This window comes from Mustela erminea, chromosome 4, assembly GCF_009829155.1.
Source record: "Mustela erminea isolate mMusErm1 chromosome 4, mMusErm1.Pri, whole genome shotgun sequence".
NCBI lineage: Eukaryota > Metazoa > Chordata > Mammalia > Carnivora > Mustelidae > Mustela > Mustela erminea.
Window position 1 is genome coordinate 118686178 of NC_045617.1, and position 18408 is coordinate 118704585.

At 55.9% G+C, this 18408-nt stretch overlaps 1 protein-coding gene across 6 annotated transcripts in view; it reads left to right on the plus strand.

Annotated features, from left to right (window-relative positions):
* The window catches only part of GRM4 (glutamate metabotropic receptor 4), a 117386-nt gene that overhangs the window by 78574 nt on the left and 20404 nt on the right, over positions 1–18408 (plus strand). For all 6 annotated transcript variants that reach the window (XM_032340602.1, XM_032340600.1, XM_032340603.1 and 3 more), the window contains exons 4-6: positions 3056–3191; positions 5707–5861; positions 7985–8125. In XM_032340602.1, the coding sequence (XP_032196493.1) occupies positions 3056–3191; positions 5707–5861; positions 7985–8125 (432 nt within the window). The remainder of the gene's footprint in view (positions 1–3055; positions 3192–5706; positions 5862–7984; positions 8126–18408) is intronic.

An 18408-nucleotide genomic window follows, 5' to 3' on the forward strand; every position in this document is an offset into this window, starting at 1 on the left:
ACCTCCACCCTACCCCTTGGCTGTCTGTGTGACCTTGGGAAACCCCTTAACCTCTCTGTGCCTCAGTTTCTTCATCTAGAAATTAGAAATGTGCTGATGACACCCCAGTAGAACGAAGCCATGTAAAATTTGCAGAATAAGTTTCAACACACATTAGATGCTTCCTGAATATTAGCTGGTATTTTCGATCTCTGCAGAAATCCCCAAACTCCTCTCCCGTTGCCACCCTCTCTTGTGGTTGTAAGGGTGTCCTGCTCAGACCATACTCCTGTCTGAAGTACCTCGAGGCTCACTCACATTCTAGATGATGGCGCTGTGGTCGCTTAGTTCTTCTTCCTCCAGAGAAACGAAGCAGGCAAGATCTGCCCTGGTCTGGGGGCGCTGGGGTGGCTTAGTCATTATGCATCTGCCTTTGGCTCGGGTCATGATCCCAGGGTCCTGGGATCAAGCCCTGCATCGGGCTCCCTACTCAGCGGAAAGCCTGTTTCCCCCTCTCCCACTCCCCCTGCTTGTGTTCCCTCTCTCGGTGTGTCTTTCTCTCTCTCTCTGTCAAATAAATAATTAAAATCTTAATAAAAAAAAAGATCTGCTCTGGGCTGTCAGGTGGGACCATCCCGCAGATCCTCCTGGGGGGGCATGGCCCAGAAAGAACACTTAATCTGCAAGTTTCTGCCCTGTTGAGGACACTTGACTCCCATTCCCTGCTTCCCTCCTTCTACCCCTGCTTCCCTCCTGTCCTGGAGCCAGGTGGCTTGCCCTCACCCCCTGTCCAGCCGCCTCCCCTTGTCCATCTGTCTCTCCAGATGGGGGGAAATGTCACAATTGGCCCACTTTCTAACTGGAAAGGAACCATATGGAGGGTTTAGCCAGGAGCTGAATGTCTGCCCAGCCGCCATTAGAGCAAGGCCAGCGCTGTGGGAAGCGGATTGTCTCCCCTTGGCTCTCTCTGTGGGACCCCAGTCTGGAGAGGCCAGCCCTGCGAAGGATCCTCCCTCCTTCTCTCTCCTCCCTTGGTCTTCTCTAGGGCTTGGGACTTCTTTGGTGCCTTAGGAGAGAGCCAAGGAGCTTGGTCAACCTGCAAAAGGCAGAAAGTAAGGGAGGTGGGTTCTGGTCAGGGGCCGGGCCGGAGGGCCACGGCTGCTTAGCCAGCTATGGAGAACCAAGGGGTCTGCTTCCTGGGGACAGGGCTATGAGTGTGTGTGTGTGTCGTGTCGCCCTAGGCGTCGCAGGTCCTGGCACAGAACAACCTCCCTTCTAGGGGGTGTATCTTGTTTCTCCCCAGAATGACCTCCATCTGGCTGCATATGCCTCTGCCCTTAGAGTCAGCTCAGGGTCACCGCCTTTGGGCAGCCTTCCCTGGTTGCCCCCTCCCTGCCCAAGGGTAGAGGCTCCTTCTTGAGTGAGGCTGAGTGTTGGCATTTCTCCTGGTGGGGCCGGGGGAAGGTGTGGACCTCCCACTGACGCACATGGAGTCTGTATAGGGGCATCAGGTGACCCTAGCATGGGCGGAGGCCATCCGGAGGTCCAGGGGCAGCAGCCAGGTACCCAACTGAGGTAGATGGTTTTAGGCATTGCTTGGTTCCTATTTGGGGTGGAGCTGGGCAAAGACCCTTGCGAAGGCCCAGAGGAGATGGACAGTCTTAGATAAAGGATCGGCTTCATTAAGAGTAATCCCTCCTGCTTTTCTATCAGCTGAGTCCTGACTCTGCCACCTGGGGCACTGGGGTTCTTAATCCTGGGAGGCTCCCTGCTCTGTGTCACAGTAGGGGCAGGGGACTGTGTGGTTTTGGGCAAGCTCCTTCTCCTCTCTAGAGTCCTCATCTATCCACGGCTGCTGATAACAGCAACAGTGGTCCCCAAGTGCTTTCGTACCAGGAAGTCAGGTGGCATTTCAGCGCACGGATGACACCTGTCTCCCACCAGCAGTGGACACATGCCTAAAGCCGGGAACTGGCTGGGTGAAGTCTGAAGTACTCCCAGGGTTTCTGTGAGCCGCACAGTCTGGGTGTGAATCGGGCCCTCAAGGTACTGACTCTGTGTTCTGGATGCTTCCGCAGGCATGGGGGCTGGGCTTCTCGTGGGGGAATGAGCTCAAGGGATAGGCCCCTGGCCCCGCCTCCAGGAGCCAGCCAGGTGGCAGTGGGCCAGAGGAGGAGAGACAGGAAGGTTCTCCAAGACCCCCCGACCCCTTCAGAGCTCCTTGGGTCACTTTGCTTGAAGCAGCTTGTTAGAATGGCTTTCCTGGGAGCTCTTGAACTGGGACTGCGAGGATAGGCATCAGGGCACCCTGTGGGAGCTGGGGAGCCTATGAACTGAAGAGCTGAGAAAGGAGAGCCTGGGACGCCCCAGAGGGACGGGCCTGAGATGGACAGTGTGAGTCAGTGGCAGTGCGCAGAGCTCTGGTCCAGGGGCCTATTGATGAGTGCATCAAAGCCCTGGGAGGTACTTGTGGTTGTGGGTGCATGGTGTACCAACAGCCCAGGGTGGGCAACTTGGTCTCTTCTCAGATTTACTCTTCGAAAAAAATCTTAGTTTCAATGAAAATAACCATCATTTATTAAGTAATCCCTGTGTGTCTGATATTCTTGTGTTTGTAAGCAGTAACTCACTTAGCTTTGTAATGATCCTGTGAAGTAAGTAGGATCATCTTCACTTTATAGATGATGTACATGAGGCACAGAGAGGTTCAGTAACTGCCCTGAGGTCATACAGCAGTAAGTAGCAGAACTGAGATTCAAACCCAGGCTATCTAGCTCCTAAACACGATGCTATATTGCATCTTGTTAGAGCCTCTGTTTTATATATGGGAGGACTGAGGCACAGAGAACTGAAGTGACATGCCCAGGGTCATCCAGCTGGTGAGAGGTGGAATCCAAAGTTGTCTGACCGCATAGCCTGTGCCTGGAGATCTGGACCTGGGATCTAGGAGTCCGGCTGCAGGGCTGTGGGCAGCCCTTGGCTTTCGTCTCCTGGAGGGGACCGCGTGTGGGAGGGCGTGGAGTGAAGTGGGGAGATACTCTGGCCACTCTGGGGCTGAGTGACACCCTTCCCACAGGGGGCGTGTGCATCGCACAGTCAGTGAAGATACCCCGGGAGCCCAAGCCTGGGGAGTTCGATAAGATCATCCGGCGCCTCCTGGAGACCTCGAACGCCAGGGCGGTCATCATCTTTGCCAATGAGGATGACATCAGGTGAGAGTGGATTGCAGCCGGGTGGGGGTTGGGAGTCGGTCATGGGGAGAGTCAGTGGTCCTGCTGGAGACCTTCCTAGTGAGCCTGGCCCACCGCAGGCTCCAGAGAGGTGGGGTGCAACATTCCTCAGGCTGGGGCACAGGCAGCTGCTGATGGGCCCCCCTTCCTCTGCCTCCCTGTTCCCTGCATCCATTCTGCCAACTGCTAAGGCCCTGGGTTTTTAACCAAAGCACCTAGGTTCTAATCCTGCTCTCCTTCCTCCTTGCTGTGTGACATGAGGCAAGTGTCTCAACCTCTCTGTGCTTCTTTTCTGCTTTAAAAAAAAGGGCGGAGGGAGCTAGAGATGCCAGCCTGATAATGTCATTTGAGATCTGAACACAGGAAGCAGAGTCTGGCACACAGCAGGGCCCGGGGCCTGCGGATCCCCTGTCAGCCCCTGCCTCCAGTCTTTGGCAAAGCTTAGAGTAGTGGAAAGAGGCCTGGGCTGTGGGTCTAGTCCTGGCCTGGGTACATGCTCACAGGGGGCGGCATCGTCCCCTCCCTGGGCTTCAGTCTCTGCCTCTGCACAGGAAATGGATGGACTTCTGGGTGCCAGGACCGTGCAGTGCCAATCCTGCCCACTCCGCACGTCTGCTTCTGTCCCCCAGGCAGAAGTTTGGGTGCACTGAAAAGCCCCATCTTAACCCACTTCTCTTCCTCCTCCTTTTCTCCTGCTGCTACCTCTCAGGCTGATGTCAGGGCCAAGATGGGGGCAGGCCTCTGTGATTGCCCTGTTCAAGGGGGAGAGAAACACCAGCTCTGAGCTCCGGGAGCCTCAGTCTGGAGGGAGACAAGCCCTGCCCTCAGGGAACCCCAATCTGAAGGGGCAGACACCGCCCTGCCTCAGGGAACCCCAGTCTGAGTGGGGAGACAGGAGACACAGCCCTGCCCTCAGGGCACTCCAGTCTGAGCAGAGGAGACACAGCCCCTGAACTTGCAGAGTAAGACAGTAGAGTCCTCCCCAGACCTCCTCCCTCAGCTGGCTGGCCTGAGGTGTCCTAGCCTGCTGTGCCCACAGGCCTCCTGCCCTCCAGCCCAGCCAAAGCTGCCTGTCTGCCCCTGCCCCCATGTGCCTCCCTCCCTGTAGCTAACCAGTGTCCATCCGGGTCCCATTCTTTCCAGCACTTTCCCCACTTGGTAAAGACCCCATCCTGGACCCGAGCTGCAGCAAAACAGATTTCCCCTGAGAGACATTGCCAGGTCCCTGCCCAGAGGTGCGCCCTGTTCCAGGCCTCCTGCTTAGCTCAGATGGACCCAAGTGCTGGGAGGGGAGGATGAAGGCACTGGGCCCTGTGTCCTAGACAAGAGGCACCTAGGGAAGGGACTGACTCCAGAGGGAACTGGCAGCAGGAAGTTGAGGGGGGAGCAGAGGCATTTCTGGAAATCCACATGCATTTTCAGAAGCAAACAGAAGTAAAAATAAACCCAGGTGACTTTGCAGGGAGGGAGGCCTGGGAGCTCTGGTCCTGTCTGGCTGGCCAGATGCAAGTGGGTATTGATAGCGCTGTGGGCGTGGCTTCTGGGAACAGCCCCACCCCAGATTCTGGTGGGTGAGGGGCAGCTGCAATAGGTTTGGGGGTCCAGGACCGTGGAGAGTCAGGAGCTGTTGGAGGAGGGAAGGCGTGGGCTCTGGGGCCTGGAAACCTATTTCTCCCTGGCATCCCCAAGCTGTCCCGGGCTCAGCAGCCGCTCCTAAGCTCTGGTGGCCATGTCCCAGTTTCTAGTATCACAGCCTCTTGCTTGCTCTGTGATCCTGAGCAAGGTGCTCGCCTCCTCTGTGTTCCACTCTCCCCACCCCACTATGGGAGAGGCTGGGTGGGGGGAATTTTGCACAGTCCTGGTTTTCTTCTCCCTGAGTGTCTCCTTTGGCCACTGCCCTGTGCTGGGCTCTAGGGTCCCTGACCTGATGACAGCCACTGTCACAGTAGGACAGTGGAGGGGGTGAGCACCTGCCTCGCGCCCTTTCATCCATCCAGGAGGGTGTGGGAAGCAGTTCTTCAGAGGCCCTAGACTTTTGGCACAGAAAGAGGTGGGGCAGAGAAGGCTGTGCCGGCAGGGAGTGGCGAGTGCAGAGGGGTAACCATGTGGGTAGGTGTGTGTGCTCGTGCACACATATAAATGTGAGAAGGAGACGAGATGTGTCTGTGGAATCAGGACCAGGGGCATGAACCTGAGGACACAGACAGGGCAGGTGTAGTCCTGGGGCCTGAGTCAGCTCAGGGGTGTGCATGCACCTAGGGAAACAGGGACAGTCTTTGCAAGGACAGCTGTGGCCCTGGGGGTAGGATCGAGTGGGGGTGGGAGCACCTTGGACCTAGAGGCAAGCATGGGCCAGGGGCAGGGGGACCATGGGTTATTCAGGGGACATGTGTGTGCCGGGGGGCGGGTCAGTCAAGGGCCCCTGCGAGCAGGGGTCCCTGGGGGGACAGTTGCAGGGGCAGACACGGCTGGGCTGGGCTGGTGTGTGTTCCCACAGGCGTGTGCTGGAGGCCGCACGGAAGGCCAACCAGACAGGCCACTTCTTCTGGATGGGCTCCGACAGCTGGGGCTCCAAGAGCGCCCCCGTGCTGCGCCTGGAGGAGGTGGCCGAGGGCGCTGTCACTATCCTCCCCAAGAGGATGTCAGTGCGAGGTAGGCCCCGCAGCCCCGGACTGCGCCCCCACCTCACTCTCGCCTGCCCCCACTGTTGGTGTGCTCGCCAGCTTTTCCTTATTACTGTCCCCCCACTCCATTCCTTACCCACTCCTCATCTTCCCACATTCTGTCTTTCCTCTTCCTTGGCCCACACCCTCTTTGTGCTCATGTTCAAGGCTGGATGGACTTTCTAGCTGCATTCGACCCAGCAGGATTCAAACCCAGATTCAGGAGCTTTCTTCTCCCTTCTCAGATATTTTTGGGTGCGGGAGATGGGTGGCCCATACGGGAAGCTTCTTTATCAAGGTCCTTTCTTCATCCCCACACCCCACCATCCCTTCTCCCATCTGCAACAGAGAGCCAAGGCCTTCACTCTGCCTGGACCATGTCCTCTGTCAGAAGGGCCTGGGAGCCACCAGCTGGAGACAAGAAGGTGCTGTGCTGTAGGGGGCACGTTCTCCCTGCAGGCCTTGCCCGGGTCTGGCCGGCCCTCGGTGGTGGTGGTGTCAGCGTTGGGTCTGTCTTGTCCAGCATCCCTTCCTCTTGGGACAGAACCCACAGTCACGCGGGACAGGAATGGTCTGCTCTGGCTGGAACCTCACTGTGAGTGAGGCGTGAAGTTCCCATTAGTGGCCCAGTTTGGCAGGGACCTCACTGTCCTCACCACGGGGGAGGCAGGCTCCCAGGGCCTTCTCCCCTGCTCCTGCTTCGTTAAATAGAAGCCAGCATGGATGTTGCTGGGAAGACCTGCAGACATCTGTTGCTATAGAACTTTCCAAGAGACCAAGGCCCGAGCATGGGGGCCACCCGCTGAAGGTCACAAGGCACTGTATTCTCTCTACCCTGAGGCAGAGGGCGCTGAAGTTCCCTCATTACCCTTCTCAGCCTTCAGCCACAGTAGGCACTAAACAGTAGTGACTGTGGCTACTGGGAGACATCTCATTTAGTCTTTCCTGTGACCCCACAAGACACTTTTTTCCACATTTAGTAAATGAATGCATTAAGGCTCAGAGAATCAAAGCGACATATAGTGGCTATTAAGCGGCAGAGCTGGGATTGAAACCCAGAACCTGTCTGACAAGTCCCTTTTCTCTCTGAGATATTAGGGAAGACTTTGAACCATGGTTCTCATCCAGGGGGCGATGTGACCCACAAAGGACATCTGGCAAAGTCTGGAGACATTTTTGGTTGTCCCACCTAGGGAGTGAGGCTATTCTACATCCTGCTCCCTACAATTCGTAATGATCTGGCCCTAAGTGTCAGTAGTGCCAGGCTGGGAAAGCCCACCCTCGCCCAGTCCCTCACCAATGTCAGCATTCTCCTACAGCTCCGACAGTCGCTTGACTTGAACCCTGCCCTAGTGTGGACCCTACTGAACTTTCAGGCCTCCTGGCCCACCCCTGGCAACTCGGTCAACGATGCAACGGTACTGGGAACATCATCCATGCAGGAGGGGCACTGAGGGGAGAGAGCAGGCGCTCTTCACTCACCAGCCCACCCGCTGTGGGGTGGGTTTTTTCCTGGGCTTAGAGCAGAGGCGGTGAGTTCCCTTTGGAACATCTGGAGGAGGAAGTCGTGTCTGCCAGTGATGGGGGTGTTCTGGACTCAAACACAGAAGATCCAGGCCCTGGTCTTGCTGTATGACTTGGGTCATCCCCTGCCCTCTCTTGTCCTGTCTCCTCTTTCGAACCAGAGATCACGGGTGCTCCCAGATTTGGTCAGCCCTCCCACCTGCCTCTCTGCTCTAATCTCAGCACCCCCAGATGGTTGCTTCTCAAAAAGGTCCCCTGTTAGCATTTGGGTGGTTAGAAGGTGAAGCGAGAAGCACCCTCAACCGCACTCTTCTTTTCCATAGACAGCGGTTGTAAGATTACACATGCTCCCCCTGGGACTTAGTACAGCTCTTTTCATTTTGAATGAAATGAAATGCACCACGTTTTGTTTTTTTCCGGCTGGGCCTTGGATCAGAGGCTCTGCTCTTCCATTCCTCCCACCCTCTGCCTGGGCCATCTCTAAAGCTGGGGCGGAGTTGGGGGGGTGGAGGGGGGAAGCGGGAAGGGCTGGGGACAGGAGGGGAATGGATGCGCAAGGCCCTGACTGACATCCTGGTTCCCTGCCAGGCTTCGACCGCTACTTCTCCAGCCGCACGCTGGACAACAACCGGCGCAACATCTGGTTTGCCGAGTTCTGGGAGGACAACTTCCATTGCAAGCTGAGCCGCCACGCGCTCAAGAAGGGCAGTCACGTCAAGAAGTGCACCAGTGAGCACGCGCGGGGCGGGGCCAGGATGGGCCCTGGGCTAGGGGCGTGGGCCTACCGCCTGAGCGGGGCGGGGAGGTGGGCTGGCGCCCGGGCGGTGCTGGGGGCCCAAGGGGTGGGGTCTGAGGGGGCAGGGGCGGGGCCTTTCGGTCTGCAGGGCTGGGGTGGGAGGGCTTAGAATCTTAGAAACTGTGGTGCTCTCAGCAGTCCGTGAGTGCTGCTGGGGGGAAAGGGGTTCTCTCCGGCCTGTGGTCACCTTGGGGTTTATCTGAAATGTCCCTAGTAAGAGTCCACAGAAATGACCCCGTGGGGGAGCCCCGATACTCGCTGGTCTGAGCATTTTGGAGAAATCATCTCTAACCCCTCCCGGTTTCCACAGTCATTCAGCAAACACCAGTCTGACTCCCAGGGTGTGCCCTGCTCTGTACTAAGCACTGTGGATATGGCACTGAATGAGAGAGTCAAAAATCTCTTGGAATTTTCATCCTAATAGGAAAATGTTTAAACAAGATAAATAAGTAAGCTATAGAGTATGTCAGAAAGCAAATGCGCAGTAGAAACAACTAAAACAAACAGATGGCTTTCGCGTAAAGGTAACATTTGAGCCGAGTCCTTAAAAGGATAGGGAATGGGTCACAGGAGGATGGGACAATGGGTCCATTCTACAGATTGGAAAACAGGCTCAGGTAGGTAAAGGCACCTGGGTTCCCGTAGAGGGAAGGTGGTAGAGCCTGATTTGAACCTAGGTCTGAGCTCCAGGCCCTCAGTCTCCTGGGGCAGCCATCACAGTGTGTCCACATTTAGACACATTCAGATGTGGGTCCCTCTGTACTCTTAGTCTGAGCAGCTCTGCCACAGGACCTTGCTTCTGACTTTGAGGGAGCTCTGGGTACTTTCAACATGAGTGGTACCTGGTGAACTCCCTCCTGTATCCTCCTGGACTGATCGGTGTAGCTTGGGCGGAGGGCCAGATGAGCAAGTGACCACTGCAAGGGTGCAGGGACTCGGTGCATGGAATCTTAGGGAGCAGGGAGATCCCCAGGGCCCAGGAGGAGGAAGGTGGATGACAGTTGGTGGGCAGGTGGGGAGGATGCTGCCCTCTGGTGGCCAGGGCCCTATGGGACTCAGGAATATTGGCCATTTAGGACCATGGGTATCCCTCCTCCCCTCCCCGCGGCCCAGCAGGCATGCTCATGTGTGGGTGTACTGTATGTGGTAGTGCATGTGTGCACACACGGGTGTATGTGACTGTGTGTACATGAGTCAATACGTCTAAGGGAGAAGGGGTATGTGTGTGTTTGATGTGGGGACTTATGTTTCTGGGCAAGATAATAACCGTAAATACCACTATTTGTTGTACATCTGCTGTGATTCAGACACTTTAAAGACTTATCTCATTTCCCTCTTACAAAAGCCGTAGGGGTTTTTGTGATCCCCATGTTTTAGAGCAGGATATGGAGAGTCAGAGAGACCAAGGTACTTGCCAAAGGCTGCACAGCAAATGCCTTCATCAGGCAGTAATCACAGCAGGGTTTTAAGAAGTGCAAACATGACAGCCTTTGTGGGTAGGGTGACCATGTGTCTTGATGACTCCTTTTCTCCTGGCATAATTTTAGAAAATATCTCTTTTATTATTACTTTTTAAGGTTTAAGCTACCCATTGTCCCAGATTTATTTACTTTATTTTATTTTATTTTTTCAGATTTATTTATTTTAGAGAGAAAGAGCATGAGTGGGAGGAACAGAGGGAGAGGGGGAGAGGATCTCAAGTGGATTCCGCATTGAGCATGGAGTCTGATGCGAGATTCAGTCTCACAACCCTGAGATCATGACCTATGCCAAAACCAAGAATCGGACCCTTAACCAAATGCGCCACCCAGGTGTCCCTAAAAACATCCCTTTTATTCTTAAAAGGATCCCACTTAGGTGGGATGGAAAATTGTATGTTCACCCTGATTATAGGTCACGAGACCTGACTTAAAGATGGGGATAGGGGAGCCTGGAACTGGGGTCAGGATGTGCAGCCGGGGTCTCCTGTGTCCAGCCTGCCAAGGGCGAGGGGATTTTTGGAGTGACCTCTTGGCCTGGGAGGGGGAGGAGGAAGGAGGGCCTTTGTCAGCCCCTGTAGGCTCTACCCAGACTCCTAGTCCTCGGGTCAGGATCGGCAAAGATCTCCCACCTGGTTGGTGAGGCGGGGAGAGGGGCGCCTGTCTGCAGCCTTAAGGGAGGACGTTTGGGCTGTCCAAGCCCGCGGAGGAGGGAGGGTGAGAGTACAATTCAGAAGAGTGTAGAGCTTCACTGGGAGTCTATGGCCAGCTCTATGCCTTCTCTGGCCTCTGTGTTCTTGTCTGAGAAATGGGATTTGGTGAGCCAGCCCAGAGGGTGTCTGGGTTGGAAATGAGAAGGTATGGAGGCACTTTGTAAACTGGAAAATGGTGGCTCTCAGGCCTGGCCATGCATTAGAATCACCTGGAAGCTTTGAAAATATAGTAGCCCTCTACCTTCAGATCCATTCAGTCAGAACCTCAGGAGTGGGGTCTGGGCTGTGGGTTTCGTGAAAGCTCCCTAGGTGATTTAGGGCTGGGAAGTCCCCAAGCCTTGTTCGCAGTGAATCTCCCAGGAAATTTTTTTAGAGCTACTGATGCCTGACCCCAGATGTCCTCAGTGAGTGGGTCCTGGGTGCAAGCTGGGCATTGGGATTTTTTCCGAAGTGCCCCAGGCCATCCTCATGTGCAACAAAGTGTGGGAGTCCCTGGGTCAAAGGGAGAGGCAGTGATGGGAGGGAAGATGGCATGCACCTCAGGCAGGGGGGAAAGCATGAGCAAATCAGAGGAAGCTGGACTGAGGAGGGGGTGGGTATGCATCACATGGAGGGGTGGAGGGACAGCGCCTTACAGCTGACCTTGATGCTTCTTCGTGCATCTGAAGCACCAGCCGAGGCTGGTTAGAGTCCTGGAGTGGCCAAGTCAGGAGCGGCGAGCCCATCCGTCTCAGGGTAACTGGAACCTGGGACCTGGGAACCACCCTAGGTGAGGGCGAGGCAGCTCTGGCTTCCCATGGCCCTGCCTGGGTTTGAACCTAGCTGCTCCCTTGGGAGAATGTCTTAGGCCGGGAGGGCTGGGGTGACCCCCATGGAGGGCTGGCTCTGCACTGGGTGCCTGGTGGGCGGCAGAGGAAGGACTTACCCCCGGAACTGGATCCAACTCTATCCTCCCTGCTGTGTGACCTTGGCTGAGTCATTTAACCTCTCTCTGAGTCTCCAAGAAGACAGGGACGTTGCTGTCCATCTCAGTGGGTTGCCACGAGGGTTGGAGATGAAGCAAAGGCATGAGGAGGCTGGCTAAAAGACCACATGCACGATCGGTGCTGGTAAAACTGTGGTTGATACGGAGAGGGAGTGGGAGCAATGGCATTCCCAGGTCTGTTGGTACCAGGGCCCTCTGTCAGCTGTAGGATCCCCGGTGAGAGAGGACTGCTCGTATAGCTTGTCACAGGGACAGCACCCAGTCCATGGAAGAGGCTCCTGAGGCCGTTTGAGAACATCACAGCCCTAAAGAATTGGCAGAACTGGCTTTATACCCCAGCAGCCTTGCCCTAGCGCCAGTACCTTGCCCAGTCTCCCCGTTTCCTGCCCTCTGCCTCCTCCAGACCCCCTCACTCTTGTCCCCAGCCAGCCCAGGCATGCTCTGTGGTCTCCTCCTATTCCTACTCTGTCTCCAGAGGCTGCCTTCCCATTCACTTCTTCCCGGATACCTGCCTGTTGACTGACCCTGGTGGCCTTACCTTGGCCCCCTGTGGTACCCTTGATGCCAGTGGATGCCGTGGTTGGCCTCTGCCTGTTTCCATCCCTCAGCTGCTCCTGAAGGGCGCTTGGCTGGGCAGAGAGCTGCCATGACTTCAGAGAGTCTCAGAAGAGTGGCAGAGGCTGGCAGTTGGAGATGGGGCTGGTGTGTCCCAAAGTGGTAAGAGAGAGAGGGTATCACATGTTCTTTCTCAAACATACAGCTAGGAGGGTCCTGCAGACCTGTGTGACCTCAGCAGGGCATGTTACCTCTCTAGGCCTCAGTTTTCTCATCTGTGAAATGGGAGTCCTGTTACCCAGGCCCATCCTCCCAGAGCCCCATCCCCAGCAGAGCTGCCATGCTCACCTTTTCCCAAAGAAGGAATTGGACATGATCTGTGGGAAGCACCTGCAGATTGCCCTGGGACTGCCCCACACCTGAGCCAGGGAGGGTCCACCAAGTTGGGAGGGTGGATCTTTGCAGCCAGTCAAGCCCAGGGGAGGGCTGCACCTCCCTCTCAGTCCCCCGGGTCCCCCCCCCCTCCCCGGGAACACGCGGAGAGGATTTGCGAATGAAAGCCGTAAACAAGGCAGATACGGCATCCATCTTTTTGACAACACTGCCAGCCAGGTGATGGCTGAGCGGAGGAAGGCCCGGTTTATGAGGAAACAGGAGAAATTTACTGCCTGCTGTTCTCAGGGTTTGGGAGCTCCAGCAGGGAGGGTGACTGCATGGCAGCTGGGGACCTGTGGGGAGACCCCTGTCTCCCGGTCTGCTCCGGTAGCCACAACACCACCACCAGAAATAATCACAGCTAATAGTTACACAGAATTTGTCACTTGTCAAGCCCTGTTCTAGTGTTTGGCATTTAACCTTCACAGGAACCTATTTTGCAGATGGGGAAATTGAGGTCCAGAGGGGCTAAAGGCTTGCCCAAGGTCACAAGATCATAAGTAACAGAGTTGGGATTTGAAACTGGGCCATCTAGCTCCAGAAATGTCCTGCCTCAGAGCAGCTGATGTCCTAGCCCCGGGGCCCTCCTGGCTATTCCAACCTGACTTTGAAGATTCTGCTGATCTACACATTCCCAAAGGGACCCGAGAAAGCATCCTTCCCCGGGGAAAGCCAGGGGGACCAACATTTGGAACTGCCCGTTATCTCCGGTGGGTGCCACCCATTAGAGGAACTCACTTTTATTCAAACCATGAGCCACAGGGTAGCTGGAGGGATCCCGGGTCCGCCATCTCCATGCTGCTTCTCCCTTGTTCTAGCAGCCTTCACTAAGAGGCTGATTATGGGCTCTGTGCTGGGCTCTGTGAGGGCGACCGACCTGCCTGGGCAGCTCCTGCTGCCGCTGGGAGACTGTTCATCTCTCTAGACAAGGAGGTGAGTGGTGGGCTAGCTCTGGTGGTCAGTGCCTCGGGTCTCCAGGGAGGACCCAACCATGAAACCAGAGAGAGTAGGAGCCCCTTGGAAGGAAATGGAGAGTTCTGGGAGACTAGGGAAGTTGCACTTTTGAATCGGGAGGTCGGAAGTTCTCACCGAGAAGGTGATGCTGGAGCAAAGACCCGAAGCTAGTAAGACAGCCAGGCATGTGGAGGCCTAGGGACGAGCATGCCAGGCAGAGGGCTCAGCCTATGCAAAGGTCTGGAGGTAGGCTCATACCTGGCAGGTCAGGGGAGCAGTGAGGAGGCCTGTGTGGTTGAAGCAGAGTGGGTAACAGGAAGGAGATGAGGTCAGAGAGGCAGGTCAGGCGAGCCAATGCTGGGGGGGCCTTGTAGGCAATTTGTAGGGATTTAGTCCTTTTTCGACAAATGAGACAGAGCCGTTGCAGGGTTTGAAAGAGGATTGATGTGATCCGATTTATGTTCTAAGAGGTTCACTCTGTCCGCTGCCTGGAGAGGAGGTAGGGTTGAGGGCAGAATGGGAGACTGGGTTCAGAGGCCGGTGCTCTGGTCCCGGTGGGAAGTGATGGGGTCTGGAGCAGGTGGTGGCCTTGGAGGTGAGAAGGGGTCAGGTTCTTTGCCAGTTTTGCCAAGTGGCCGTGGAGTTGGCTGAAGGATCTGAGTGAAGAGAAAGGGGACAGACGGTAAGTCAGGGATGGCTGCATGGTTCTTGACTATGCATGAGACATGTGGGAGAAGTCTGGGCCGGGGAGGAGAGTCAGGGGCTTGGTTCAGGCACGAGATGTCTTTCTGGTATGGGAGGGGGAGCTGGTGTTAGCTGGGGGGCCTGGCTGGCTTTGGGATTTGGGGAGTTGCCAGCATATGGGTGGGGCTGGTTGGGAACCCCAAGGGAGGGAATCAATTTGGGGTCTCAGGACTGACACTGGGAGGTCAAAGAGATTGAGGAGAGGAGCCAGTAGGGAGGCAGGAGGGAAACCAGCGCTCAGGCCCATCACCTGCTGTCAGGCTGGAGGGTAGGGGCAGGGGGAGCAAGTGAGATGGGAGGAAGAATGGGTGAGGGGATTTGGCAGCCTGGAGACTCCTTGGAGAGATGGGCACAAAACTCTGGAGTTGGTCAGGGAAACAAGGGAGAAATTGATGGTGGATGAGTAGGGACAGTGATTTCGAGAAGTTCCATTGTACACAGAGAAAGAAAAAGCGGGATGCTAGTTGGGGGCAGAGGGCGTCAAGAGAGGGTTTTTGTTTATTTAAGTGGGGGAAATGAAGACATATTTCCATGTTGAGGGAAAAGATGCTGAAAGGGGTAGGAGCATGGCTAGGTGACTGGCGGGGCTGGTCAGTGGCCATCCAGAAGTGATGTTTGCTAATTTCAGAGACACAAACTTCTCTGCTGCTATGAGCATTTGCAATCAGAATTCACAGTCATAGAGGGACTTCAGCTTCCCATGTCTGTATTTTCACCCTGGGGTCATGTTCTTGAGGGTCTCTAGGGGCCTGCAGGTGGTTCAAGTTTGAGTCGTGGGCTGTGCTAGCACAGAGCCAGAGGGAATCCCTGAGAGTCAGGAGCCCCTCCCCCTGCTGAGCCGGTCACCTCCCCTCCTCCCAGCTCAGGCGGTGGTCCCCTGGGGGGTCCCACCCCTCCCCTGGCCCCTCCCCCTCTGCCCCAACCAGTCATCCCTGGAGACACCTGAGCTGGCTCTGAGACACGAGTGGGTGGAGAGCTGAGGCTGGGTTTGGGGGCTTGGGTGTTTGGGGAAACATAGAGGGGGCCAGGAGTTAGAGCTGCTCAGACTGGAAAGCAGGTGTCTTGATGGAAGGGAGGGCCCCGCAGAAACAACGAAAGAATGTGAACCTAGGAAAGGGAGAGCCAACCGTGTGATCTGGGGACATGATGGGCAGAACAGGGGAGTGTGGAGCCTAACCCCAGGAGCGGAACTCCCAGGACCCTCAGAGAAACCTCTGGGTTTCAGGGAGGTGACTGGGAGAATGACTCAACCATGGGTGAGTCAGGAAAGAGGGAGAAGGGCCTGGAAGCACAAAGCTGCCCCCCAATCTGTATATCGGCGGGCAGGCTGACCTGGGCCCCTGTCTGAGTGGGGTGGGTACCCTGTGCTCATCTCATCTTGAAGTGGGGGGAGCCCGCATGAACCAGGCTGTATGCAGGTTGGAGGGGGAGGCCTGGGATGGGGGATCTTTCCCAGCGAAGGGGTACCTACGAGGAGAGGAAACGGATTAACGTACTTAAGGTGTGATGGTATATGTGTTCTGCCTCTTCCTCCTTAATCCTCCCAGAGGCCCCTGCAAGGTCAGTATCATTACCCTGAATTTATATCGGAGGAACCGACATTGTATTTGACCTGGGTCATCTAGCCAGTCCACGGCGGAGCCGGGAGCCAGGCCCAGCTGTGTTGGCTGGACTTCAGCTCCTGGCGGGGAGGAGGGGATCTTTTATCCTACTCCCTGGAAGTTTGCCCGAGGGCTGAAAACTGGTGTGCACGTTTGCATATTTGTACATGAACGCAGGCTTCTGCGTGCAGCTGTGTGTGGTGTGTTCGCGCACCTGGGCTGGATTGCACCTGTGGGCCTCTACCTGTGAACAGAGACCGCCGGCACCCCCTGGTCCCCTCAGTGCTCGCCAGCCCCATCTTTGTTAATAGAGTCAGTGCCCCTGGGAGCAGAACTTGGCTTAACATTGAGGGGGGGGCCCTAGTGTTTGTTCTCTTTGATGGGCAACCACGAGGCATCCTCCACATCGTCTCCTGGAGGGCTCTAGTGGGATCGAGCCCCACTGATGCATCCGTTATCATCTCCCAGAGGAAATACCCGTGGGCCTCTCAGCCCGACCATGGGTGAATCTGGAGGACAGGATGCTTGGATGCATGCCGAACTGGGCGAGCAGCCGTGTCTGTGTTACTTGTGTTTATATGCGTTGAGACATGAGTGTGAGTATGGCCGTGTGTTTCAGTGCCTGCCGGGTTGTGGGTAGCCACCTTGGACGTGTAGCTTTGGAAATACGTGCACGTGTGCGTAATTGATTTTGTCTTCTTTTATGCGAGGAAGCCTCTTCAAGAACCGTGCATGCATGCGTGCGCTGGTGCGTGCCTGTGACCGCAAAGGCTCAGGAGGGTTGCGGTTGGGCGGGGTGAGTTGTGGCGAGGTGATGGGGGAGACAAGAGGAACTCTGATTATTTCAACCTTGAAAACTCATTTCAATTACAATTTACAACCTGCAGACAAAGGCTGCAGTCACCGTAGTAACCGTAGCTGCGGGGTTTGGATGGAGAAAATCCTCTCCCGATGGTTTCTCCGGCTGGCTGTCACCCGTGGCAGAGCCAAACGCATCTCCAGCTCACGGTACCCCGGGACACAATTAGGACATCTTCAAACTGTTGCTGCTGTCATTGCCACCATGTGTCTGGGATTTATCTCCTCCAGTAGCGCTCAGAAATGTGCGTCCTGCTTCCTCCCAGAACTGCTTGGGCCTGGAGCTCCTGCCCACCCAGGAGGGGATTTTCTGACCCCCCACCCCTTTCTTTCCATGACCACCGCCTGATTCTGCAGACAGGGATCCTGAACTTCTGATTAGGTCTGGGCCCCAGAGAAGAGGGAGGAGGCAGACCAGGGGCTGGTTAGAGGAAGAAGAAGGGGAGGGACGACCCGGGGTGGGATGGTGTGGGGTGGTAGAAATGGTTAAGGAGCCAGAGAGATCCAGGTTCAAATCCCAGCTCTGCCACTTCCCAGTCAGGCCCATCCCCGGTGTGCACGAGCACATGCTGGGTGACAGGGTTCCTGTGGGATCCTGGGTACATCACTTGACCACTTGCAAACCTCAGTTACCTCCTCTGTGAGGGGGCCAGTTCAGCTGACCTCCCCAAGCTCCGGGGAAGAGAAATTCCAGGCATGTGAAGCTCTTGGTGTGGGGTCATTTGCTGAGGAGTCCAGAGTGTGTGGAGAGAGCTGTGCAGGTTATGGGCACAGCTTCGAACATTTGGGATAGAGCATCTCGTCTTTGTTTAACTTGTATTTATGATTCCTGCTCTCCAAAGGGAAGGGCCCTTGGGGGTTGAGGGGTGTCTGTGGAGGGCATGCTCGAGGCCTGGTGTCCCCTTGTTAAATAAAGGTGATTTGCAGGTCACCTCACGGTGCATTTTCTCATCCATAATTGGGGCCGGACTCAAGACAAAAGTCAAGGATGTGAAAGTGTGTCGAGAAGTCTCTAAAAGTCCATGGCTGGCATTGTGACAGCTCTGGGGTAGGGATTCTGGAGGGGCAGCCCTGATGGGATGACAGGACCCCAGAGCCCCTCTCGTGAGAGCGTCCCCCTGCAGAGGTGGATTCTCCAGGGTAAGGCTCATCCTCACTCTGGCCTCGGGGCAGATGGCTTGCGAACCCCTTCCTTGGTCCTGGACCAGAGTGGCCCAGAATGGCTACTTCAGTGGGACCCACTGAGGGAGGACCCATGAAGGAGGAGAGAGGAGAGGCTGAGAACAGCTCAGGTGGGGAGGTGTAATCAGATCCCATCAGCCAGGGTATCCTTGGCTTTGGGAGGGAACTCTCTGCTTTCTGCAGTGGCCACAGCCTCCCCTCCGTCCTGGTTAATAATTCAGTCTCTGACCCATAGGAAATGAGGATGTGATGGGAGTGCGGGGTTGTTGAGTAGCGTTTTATGTTTTCCATTTTTCAGGCTGAGGGGAGCGGGACCTGGGGGCTGGGTGCGGTCCAGGGTGGGGCTACAGCCTTCAACCTGTTCCAGCCCCCTCTGTTCCCCTCCCTCTGGGGACAGGGTTGTCACTGGGCTTCTCTCCTCCTTCTCAGAACCTTGTCATCAGGAGCTCAGACAAGAGGGCAGGCTAGTTAAGCTGGAGGATTTGCCTTTCATGTTTATTCCCGTCTGTGCCTTGTCCTAGAAATTATGTTGACTGATTCACTAGGCTCTGCTGGCCCAGGAGCTCTGAGGCAGGGTTGGACTTACACCCATCTGTGCCCGCAGGTGTCTGGCCAACCTCTGTAGCACTTGGCAAGCACCACGCCTCTCTTTGGGTCTTGTGAATATTAACCCACTAATCCTCCTTAGGGACCCTAACCCGACCCTGTGAG